Genomic DNA, 10,677 nt, shown 5'->3' with positions numbered 1-10,677 from the left:
AACGGCCCACCCTGGCGGCGGGGGAGGCGGGACCCTCGCCGCCCCTGCCGGCCTGTCCCCCGCCCTCCCGCACCACCCCGTCCCCCCACACCTCGCCCCTACAGTCGCCGGTGCCGCTATCCCGCCGGCGCTTCTACGAGTCCATGATGGGGGGCGACGAGCCCCCTGTGCCTGCCGAGGCCCCGGCGGACAGCGTAAGTCTGTCCAGCGACGGCGACAGCGGCATTGTGCACGAGGAGGCGGCGCGGCACGGCGGCGACGGCGACGCGGCGGCGGGGAGCGGCGACCCCCGCCACACGGACCACAGCGAGAGTGAGAGTGACGGAGGGGGGGGAGGGACCAGCGAGAGTGACGGAGGAGAGGGAGGAACCAGCGAGAGTGAGAGGGGCGGTGAGAGCAGGGCGGACCCCTGTGGGAGTGAGGTCGCAATGAGAGGAACCAGTGAGAGTGAGAGTGGGGGGCGAGGGGTCAGCGAGAGTGAGAGTGAGAGGAGCGCCAGTGGAGGGGAGAGGGACAGGCGTGAAGGGGACAGCAGTGACGGGGACGTGAGTGCGGGCAGGAGGGAAGTGGACGACGCCCTTGTGAGGACATCTGCAGGGAGGGGGGACGGGGAGGCAGCCACCGCGGCGCCCCCACCCACGGGAGAGGAAGAGGAAGACCCGGGAGGAGGAAGAAGGGAGGAGGAGGAGGAGAAGGAGGGGTCAGAGGAGGAGTGGGGGGAGAGGCAGATCATCCCAGAGAGAGTCAGCCAAGGTCAGGCAGCAGGAAATGAAGTCAGTGCGGGAGATAATCTGAGAGGTGACACTACCACCACCACCACCGCCACCACCTATAGCAGTGTAGCGGCGGACACAAGGCCAGCAGAGGACACAGCAGGCATAGTAAGCGTGGCAAGCATAGCAGGCAGAGTAGGCATGGCTCCAGGGATGCCCCACACACTACCACCACAAGCCCAGCTGCAGGAACCCCCACTACAAGAACCCTTACATCCTCCAACCAGTGACTTCCTACACCCTTCCATTACTAGTGAACAGGAGGAAGAGGATGCAGAGGGGGAGGAGGAGGAGGTATTTCACGAGGAGAGAGTGATGTATAATGGTATAGAGCAATATGAGGAAGACGTTAGCTCAACCGCACACACCATGGAAAGCTCGGAAAGGGACGTTACGAGTGAGGACCGAGAGGACACAAGTGCGACCTCGGAAAGCAGTGAACGTAGTGAACCTGAACCTAGGCGGCCGGCGAGCCCCCCCACCCCTGCGGAACACCCCCTCGTAACAGGTGCTGAAGGGGCGACGACGGAACCATGTGATAGTGACGATATTGATAGTGAGCATGACAGCCTGAGAGCGAGTGGTAATGATAGTGACCGGGACATTGACGCTGAGGAGGAGGAGGACGAGGACGAGGAGGAGAGGTTACCTGTTGAGAATGACCTTGAAAGTACCCGAATATTAAGTGACGATGAAAGTAGTGACATGGGCATACCCGTTCAACCCTTTCAAGCAACCAAGGAGGAGGAGGAGGAGGAGGACAGAGAGGTGGAAGAAAGGGACATCGCACAAACAGACAGGGCGACCGAACGTAACGCCAGAGGTAGTTTCGACCGTCGAGTTTGCAGCGACACACAAGAGGAGGAGGAAAGCGTTGAGGTGACCTTATCAAGTGCTGGGCCCCGTATCCTGATCACAGTGGCCAGAGGGGACAGCGAGGGCGAGGGTGCGACGGGGACCCCAAACCACCTTCAGGAGAGCGGGAGTGCGACGTCAGGCTGGGGTGGATGTTCCCTGGAGGGCGTTGGATTTTCGTCGACGCATCTGGACTCCTCGCACTCTGGTGGACCGCATCTCACCCACCCCAGAGCCCCCACACCCAAGTCCCCCATTACGGTGGATGAGTGGGTGGCCGCCCTTCCCCCGCACCCAAGCAGGTAAGACACTAACAGAAGATTTTGTAAATGGCGTATTAGTATATATGAAGTTACGTGGATTGTTTTGATTTTTTACTTCATTTTTGGGGACGGAGTTAGTTAGAAATTGTGGGTTTTCAGAGTTAAGCAGTATTCATTAACCCATCCGCTGTGATTGGCATGGATTTCGCCTGCACTAGTAGCCTTGTAGCATATAGGCCCAGGTCTTTCTCTGCTTCTGTGGTGGATAGTGGAGTGTTTCCCATGTGGTATTGGTGTGCTGGATTTCCCCTCCCAAGATCCATGACTTTACATTTTCCTTCACTGAATTGTAGCAGCCACTTATTGCACCTTTCCTGTAGCTTGGTGAGGTCTTTTGGTAGGAAATCCACAGTCAAGGGGTTAATCTATAAGGCCAGTTTAACTTACTTCTATTTTTGGGGACAGAGTAGTTAGAGGTGTAAGATTTCCATAGGGTTAAGGTGACATTATTTGAAACACTCGTAGAAAGTTATATGAAAGTTATATAAAAAGCGTCATGTTAGTCTTCATTAAGCTATGTGGCCAGTTTGACTTCTTACTTCTATTTTTGGGGACAGAGTAGTTAGAGGTGTAAGATTTCCATAGGGTTAAGGTGACATTATTTGAAACTCTCGTAGAAAGTTATATGAAAGTTATATAAAAAACGTCATGTTAGTCTTCATTAAGCTATGTGGCCAGTTTAACTTCTTACTTCTATTTTTGGGGGGACAGAGTAGTTAGTTAGAGGGGTTGCATTTCCATAGGGTTAAGGTGACGTTATTTGAAACACTCGTAGAAAGTTATATAAAAAGCGTCATGTTAGTCTTCATTAAGCTATGTGGCCAGTTTGACTTCTTACTTCTATTTTTGGGGACAGAGTAGGTAGTTAGAGGGGTTGCATTTCCATAGGGTTAAGGTGACGTTATTTGAAATTCACTCGTAGAAAATTATATAAAAAGCATCATATTAGTCTTCATTAAGCTATGTGGCCAGTTTGACTTCTTACTTTGATTTTTGGGGACATAGTAGATAGTTAGAGGGGTTGCATTTCCATAGGGTTAAGGTGACGTTATTTGAAATTCACTCGTAGAAAGTTATATAAAAAGCGTCATATTAGTCTTCATTAAGCTATGTGGCCAGTTTGACTTCCTACTTCTATTTTTGGGGACAGTAGTTAGTGACAAGTGTTAGAGTTTCAGAGTTAAGGTGACATATTTGAAACTCACTCGTAAGAAGTTATATAAAAAATGTTGTGTTAGTAGTTAGTATTTATTAAGTTTTGTGGTTAGTTTTGCTCTTTTACTTTAGCTTTTAGGACATAGTTAGTTAGAAAAGTATTGTATTTTCACACTTTGCTGTAAAAAAAATAGTAAAGTTAGGGCTTCAAACGATGAATGTAACAAACCGTTCTTTATTATTTCTATAGATTTCCCTCAAGGAGTCCGAGGTAAGTAAATTAAAATTATATCGTCTATTTACATTAGGTACACACACTCACTTCACACATGTTGTTTTAAGACAGGTAATTTGTTTATTCTCTGCATATACCCATTCAAAAACAATAACAAAGTCACAAGTTGGTTCACAGACAGACAGATCCTTTCGTATTTTTATTTATTTATTTATTTATTTTTTGTCTGTCTGCCTAAGGGTGGAAAAAGTCCTTAGTATCCAGCATTTATTACCTAGGCAATTAAAAAAAAAGAACTGACAACGTATTCATTTTTTTATTATTATTTACTTCTTTACGTTCAGCCTGTAGCACCGATAAGCTTTCTTGATGGGGCCTGATTGTCAACCCCAGCCTGTTAGTAGTGCAGGCAAGTGTTTATAGTGGCGCCATCTTGCTTGGCTCATGCTGGCCCCAGGAACTCATCTTCGCTCTATTAACACAAGAAAAGCCTCGTTCTATTCCATCCCATGTCCAACCGTTCCTCAACCCGCCACCACACTCACTCACTCCACCGCAAACCCAAACTTGTACTTCCCTCGCATAGGCTTGGGCAGCGGCACCACGCCCGGGCATGGCACCTGTCCGGGCATCTCACAGATACACTGCCGCTCGCACCCCCACCCAAAGTTGGCCGGGTTGCTCTGCGCCTCCCTCGCCTCCTCCGCCAGCTTCTTGTCCGTCTTGCAGAACACCTTCTTGACGTGGCTGTGGATCTCCTTCAGCGGCCGGGAGTCACAGTCGACCAGGGCGTCCTCCCCGTTCTCAAAGAAGACACGAATGAATGGGGTCGGTGTGAGGTTCTTGAAAGTGTTGACCTGCGTGGGGGAGAGAGAGATTTAAAAGCATTAGATAATCAATGCAGAAAGACCCATAAAGTGATATAAAGTGATGTAGGTCACAAGAAGATACATAGGTCAGAAGAAGAAAAGATAAATCAGAAGGCAAAGATATGGCCCAATAGAGGAAGAAGAAGATAACAAGAAGAAGAGGAAGAGAGATGGGCCAGAAGAGGAAGAAGAAAATGATATTGGTCAAAAGAAGAGGAGATATCAGTTAAAAGATAAATTTTAACCCGGTAGCTGCGGGGATCATGTTTCTTATTGGTCCCTCCAAGCGAGAAAAATGAGAAAAAATCACCCCTCACACAAACCATTTCATAATATATATCAAAGCATTTGTGATCAGATTATGTATCATCTATTTGGGGGGGGTTTATATCATGGCACAAATCTGGCCCATCGCTGCTACATGGTAAAGCCACAAATTTGGCCCATCACTGCTACCAGGTTAAAAGAAAAAGTCTGAGTGTACAAATGCTACTCCTGGTGACCTGCACTTGTGGGTTGTTGTACTGTAGCTGCGCCAGGTGCCAGAACACAAAGTCCCTCGCCCCCTCGTGGTGCTTGCTGTTGACGTTGTAGTTCACCGTGAAGATCTGCCGGGAGGGAGAGGGGTTGTTATATGTTCAGCAATGTCATTTTACCCAGAATGAACATCCCCCTAAAAGTAGCAAGACAATATATGTAGAAGTAACTAAAACGAAACTGGTCTTGAAAGGTGCAATGTGTGTGTAATTCACCACAGCCTGATCACGAGCTGGACTCATCATTGTCAGAAAGTACTCTCCCAATTGGAGCAAGGCTCATTATGGCTGATTTCTGGGTACTGCTGGGACCCTCTCACACCATGTATTGCCCAAATCCCAACTCACAATAGTGTCACATGACCTCTGCGTGTCACGAAACCCAGGAGGATTTAATCCAGACCCGGAAAGGGTTTAACTGTCGCCTGGGATCGAACCCACGACCAGTGAGGTGAGAAAGCCACTTCAGCCAGACGACCCTTCATGATTGAGTTGGGGAGGCTTTCCCCTCATGCCGGTCCGGCACTATAGTAAGACTCACCTTAAAGTGCGACTGTCTGTGCCCTATGAGAAACAAGCAGGAGTACAGCGTTGCCACGTTTTTAACCCCACGTTGGTTGCCTCTCTCTCTCTCTCATGGCATTACCATCACGAGGATTTAAATGTATTTTTTTACTTATGTCAGCTTATTTTAACGTACATTCCTTCACAATATAATCTAAATATAATTGTGAAACTACTTACACATCTCAAAATGAAAGGGAAACTCAATAATAAGTATAGCATTTTTTTTAGCAACTGTAAAATATGTATGCCACGTCTTTTTATGTGCTTATAAATATCTTATCCACAATAAGTTAACTGTTCTTTCATATGTTATAATACGAAGATTAAATGTGTATGCATATTTGCTGATCATATTTGCCATGGTTTTACTTATAATTAGAACATTTCTACATCGCGGGCTGGGAGACACGCGGCAAGGCTGTACAAGGGGACCCCCTACGCTGAACCCCCCAACCGCACGCTTAGCCGAGCCAGACTATACTACTACACCCCCACCCCCGCCCCCGTGCCCAAGGGGAAGAGTAACCGCTCGTTAGCACCAGAAAAAAACTATCGCCCTGAGCTTGGCTCGAACCTCAGGCTGAGCGCGTGTGTGTGTGTGTACCTTGACCCTCTCCTTGAGCACCAGGTTGGAGTTCTGGAGGTACTGTAGCGTCCGCCTGATGGGCGCTCGGCCCTTCATGAACGGCATCCCGGCCTAGTGTGCGCCCCACGCCACGCGGGGAGGAAGCAAAGGGGATGAAGGTGCCGTGCCTCGCGCCCTGCCGCCGCCGGGGATGTAAACAAACTGGTGATCAGCTGCTGCTGCTGCCGACACGTGCGCAGCGGCGGCCGTGTGGCGGGAGGCTCAAAATGGCGCTATATCTGTCTGTCCTCTAGGGGTGCAGGCGAACAATGGCCGGTATTATAAGACACTTTGATTTCTCACAACAGCTATTTCTAAAGGCAAAAGAGGGGTCAGTCGGGTTCTCTTGAGTGTTTCTTTAGGCTCACGGTACAGAAGAAGGGTCACACACACACTCCGTGGCGCAACTTGTTAGAGCTCTCCGCTGCCAGGCTTCACGGCCTGATAGGCGGAGGTTCGAGCCCGCTCAGGCCGGATTCTTTCCGTTGACTAGGAGTCCTTGAGCCAGGGGGATGGGGTGTGTGGTGTGTGAGGTCCTGGCAGTACCCAGAGATCGACGATAAAAGAGCACTTGCTCATGTCGGGAGGATACCTGCTGGCGATTACGCGTCCAACACGTGATCAGGCCGTGGTGAATTACACTACCACCAGGGTCATAAAACTATTAGTGGAAATGCCCTCAACTCATACGAAAGCCTTGTCAAATATAGGCGAATTTTCGCCGTCAACATTTGTTGAAGAGACGTCACTAATACGTCACAAGTTGCTTCCGTGTTGCATCAAGCCGTTTTGGCGGTCAACTGCTGGTCAACATTTGTTGAGAAAATGTTGCTCCGGGACCAACCTTGTGATGTTTCAAAACACGACCCAATATATCACGGGAGAGATAGTACACTGCCAACTCCACTTGAGTGATGTAAGGACGAAAGGAAAGGAAATGGAAAGATACCACAACTTTACGTAGATAGCGCAGATCGAGGAGGCGATTATATATATATATATATATATATATATATATATATATATATATATATATATATATATATATATATATATATATATATATATATATATATATATATATATATATATATATATATATATATATATATATATATATAGATATATATATATATATATATATATATATATATATATATATATATATATATATATATATATATCGCATGACAAGCAAAGAACTATCAGCATGAACAGTCAAATCGCATAGTGAAAAGTAGAAGAGAAGGATAACTAGACGAGGAAACTTTAATAATCGTACTCCTGCATAACGCTCTCAGGGTCACGCCAAGTCTTCCTTTCCGAGTCAGCTGTTTTAGGGCTTCTGAACTTAGTTTGCACAGCTTTGTTATTTGCAGTCCGTTTTTTCTCCTCTTTGTTGTGTCGCTGCGTCCCTGCCCCGCACCTCAGTCTGTGTTGGGCGGGACCAGTGCGAGGATGTAGCGGGGTCAGCCTCCACTCGTGACATGCCGCGCCATGGTGCCAAAGTATGTGTGCTGTGACCGCCACGTGTGTGCACTAATAATATAATGTGTATATATATCAACAATAGACACTGTTGCACACAATAGATAAACTATGCATAGACAATATACCCAAAGACACAATAGACATACTGTATATATTTATTTATATATACATACATGTATGATATATATATATATATATATGGACATAATACATTAACACCCTGCTTCTCTCTTCGCTTTGTCTCGCTCCCTAATCCTCAGTGCAGCATCCAGTAACATCACCAGTGTGGAGGAGGAGGAGGAGGGAGGCAGATTATTGTGTTACGTGGAAAGTTTCAGTATTAAGTAAAACCTGTATTGAATTTACCGACACCCTCACCTCTCCCTCATGCAGCAGGCAGTAACAGCTCTTCTCCCTTTAACAGTGTGGAGGAGGAGGGGGACGCATGGGGAGCTGCGGAAGGAGAGGACCCGGGGGAGGACAGCCTCAACTTGGGGGCCGAGGGTAAGCTAAACTCCCCCTTTAATGTGTTGCAAGTGTCGGAATGTTTGATTTGCATGCAACGCTTGTCTTGGGCCCTGTGCTGTGTTGTGTTGAGAGGGTGGGTCATCGTGTGTGTGTGTGTGTGTGTGTCAGTGTGTGTATGTGTGTGTGTGTGAACGGTCAGGCAGCAAGTTTTGGTTTCTCTTCATATGTGTGTGAAATTTTAAAAGGTCAAATGGATGAGAGCTTGTGTGTATGTATGTGTGTGTGTGTGTGTGTGTGTGTGTGTGTGAATAATAGATGAATGCATCGAAGTTAAGTATCGTGTAGAGTGATTTTAATTAATGAATGCATGAATGTCTATCTGTTTTGTACATAGACAGAAATACGAAGTTAACAGTAATGATTCTGTACTTTAGTGAGCAAACAGTTAAGAGATATTCATTACCCTTATAAAACACACACAAGAAAGATGGTAGTGGGAATATCGAAGTAGATAACCCACATTAATGACCCCAAGTAGTGTTAGTGACATTAGAGGACTTTATGAATGGACTAGTAATGCAAAAAATAATTAATGGTATGTGTGTGTGTGTGTGTGTGTGTGTGTGTGTGTGCTTCTATATGAATGATTAGAAGTTTATTTGTCTATTATAAGTATGAAAATTAACACTTCTTTATATTAGTGAACTAGCAATAGCAATAATGATAATGATAATAGTAATGATAAAACTTTTGTCGGAATATATTAGTGAGTTAGAAATACCAAAATCAATAATAATGATAATAATAATAATAATAATAATAATAATAATGATAACCTTATGTCTGAATATATATAAAAACAAAAACAACAACCACAAGTAGTATATTTAAAAAACTGTAGAAATGAACTAGAAATAAAAATAAATAAATAAATAAAATAAAACTAGTATCAAGTGTGTTTATTACTAAAGAAAGACATGGACATCAGTAGAAATTAACTTACAAATGAACTAAAAATACCCCCAAAAAATAAAATATCGTGTGTTTGTGTATTATTAAAAAAGAAAAACATGAATATAAGCAACAGTGCCAGATTGTCATACTCAGCCGATTATATTTCCCGACTTCCTACCCCAAAATTGTTCTGGGCTCCAATAGCAAAACTCATTTATAGTTATCGTTAACCCAGTAGCAGCGAGGATCATGTTTCTTAATGGTCCCTCTAAGCGAGAAAAATGAGAAAAAATCACCCCTCACACAAACCATTTCATAATATATACCAAGGTATTTGTGATCAGATTATGTATCATCTATTTTGGGGGGTTTTATATCATGGCACAAATTTGGCCCGTCGCTGCTGCACGGTAAAGCCACAATTTTGCCCCTTCGCTGCTACCGGGTTAAAAGAGTAAGATTCTGATGTTTCTTGGCAATAGTTAGGCGTCAGAAACCAGTAAATACTATGCTCTGAGTACGACCATCTGGCAACAGTGAACATAAGTAAGATTTTTCATGATATATTAAACCCAACAATCTATATATTAACCCAAGTATATGTGTGTGTGTGTCTGTGTGTGTGTGCATGTATACCTCCAGCTGGTCTCATGTGCGGCTCCGTGGGTGTAAGCTCAACTGCCTCGGCCCCCGCCTCCACCACGCACACCCTCAAGACGACATCCGCCACCGCCTCCCACCCAGAGGTCCGCCGCAGCAGCCATCCAGAGAATATGTTATTAGCCGCCGCTGCCGTCAGACCCATCCCAGGCCGCCAGCGTAGCCACAGCCTCCTCAGCACCAGGACGGATGCCTCAGGAGCTGTGTCAACGCGGTAATGAGGATGATGGGTGACGGGTGAAGGAAGGATGAGTGAAGGGGTAAAGATGGGTGGGAAGGAAGAATGAAGGAGGAAGAATAGAGTGATTGGATGAAAGGAGTGGCAGGGAATGAAGTAAATAAGTCGTCAATGAAAAAAACTAAAGAGATGAATGGATAAAAGCACAACAGTAAATTAGAGGTGATGAATATAGTAGTAGAATTAGATAGACTTGCAATGATGAATGCTAACACTGGATGAAGAAGTGATACATAATGAATGCTTGCAACAATAAGTAGTAACACATAGACGATATAAAAACAGTAGTAATGATGATAAACAGTGTATTGATAAGTGAGGGAGTTTTGTAAAAAGTGTGTGTAGGTTTGTAAATATATAGGAATGAGTGTGCGTTGAATTTTCACTATGATTCTGTGTCTGTCTGTCTGTTTTTCCTGGTCTGTCTTTGTCTGTATGTCCTAGTATATGTTTGTCTCACTGTCTGTCTGTTAGTATATATGTCTACATAACTTTTGCTATTCCGATTTTTTTATTATTTTTTTTATTTTATTTTTTTATTTTTACGTGTTCACCTATAGTGCTTGGTAGGTTTTCTTTCTTGATTCACTTGGACGGTTTCTTCTAGAGTCCGGGTTGATGGGTGGACTTCAGGACAGCATGTGGATAGTCTTAGGCCACTCGGCTGTGACTGAAAAATCCCTGGTGGTAGCGTGGGAATTCAAACCCGCACCGTCCAGCACACGGTGAATGCAGGGCCCACACACTAACCACTCAGCCACCGCCTTCCTCTTGTTTGCCTGTCTGTCTGTCTGTGTAACTCTCTTTCTGTCTCTCGCCCAGTTCTTTCCCTCCTCCCGTCTGTCTGTTTGTCTGTCTGCCTGTCTGTCAAATCATCTTAACTAAATTCATTCTTGATAGGGCTTTCATGTAGCACTGTCTGTCTGTC

The 10,677-nt window shown here is 45.3% G+C and overlaps 2 protein-coding genes across 6 annotated transcripts in view; one reads left to right on the top strand and one right to left on the bottom strand.

Moving 5' to 3' along the window:
* Positions 1–10,677, top strand: part of LOC126986169 (uncharacterized) — a 73,803-nt gene that overhangs the window by 21,725 nt on the left and 41,401 nt on the right. For all 5 annotated transcript variants that reach the window (XM_050842093.1, XM_050842091.1, XM_050842090.1 and 2 more), the window contains 3 exons: positions 1–1,930; positions 7,854–7,933; positions 9,494–9,725. The exon at positions 1–1,930 is cut by the window's left edge and continues 1,095 nt beyond it. In XM_050842093.1, coding sequence (XP_050698050.1) covers positions 1–1,930; positions 7,854–7,933; positions 9,494–9,725 — 2,242 coding nt within the window. The remainder of the gene's footprint in view (positions 1,931–7,853; positions 7,934–9,493; positions 9,726–10,677) is intronic.
* LOC126986173 (probable 28S ribosomal protein S25, mitochondrial) lies at positions 3,326–6,134 on the bottom strand. The gene is made up of 3 exons (XM_050842116.1): positions 5,918–6,134; positions 4,714–4,818; positions 3,326–4,198 (listed from the first exon to the last, which is right to left on the bottom strand). The coding sequence occupies exons 1-3, from the start codon at positions 6,002–6,004 to the stop codon at positions 3,887–3,889; spliced, it is 504 nt and encodes a 167-aa protein (XP_050698073.1). The 5' UTR covers positions 6,005–6,134; the 3' UTR covers positions 3,326–3,886.

This window comes from Eriocheir sinensis, chromosome 61 (assembly GCF_024679095.1).
Source record: "Eriocheir sinensis breed Jianghai 21 chromosome 61, ASM2467909v1, whole genome shotgun sequence".
In the NCBI taxonomy this organism is placed as follows: Eukaryota; Metazoa; Arthropoda; class Malacostraca; order Decapoda; family Varunidae; genus Eriocheir; species Eriocheir sinensis.
The sequence above is the reverse complement of the archived record's forward strand: the minus strand, read 5'-3'. Positions and strand labels throughout refer to the sequence as shown.

Bases quoted from the DNA above. Each gene is read 5' to 3' on its own strand.
- LOC126986173 (XM_050842116.1), bottom strand. From the start codon at position 6,004: ATGCCGTTCATGAAGGGCCGAGCGCCCATCAGGCGGACGCTACAGTAC. The intron at 4,819-5,917 runs GTACACACACAC...CCCTCCCGGCAG, and splicing joins TGCTCAAGGAGAGGGTCAAG to ATCTTCACGGTGAACTACAA. The intron at 4,199-4,713 runs GTCACCAGGAGT...TCCCCCACGCAG, and splicing joins ACAACAACCCACAAGTGCAG to GTCAACACTTTCAAGAACCT.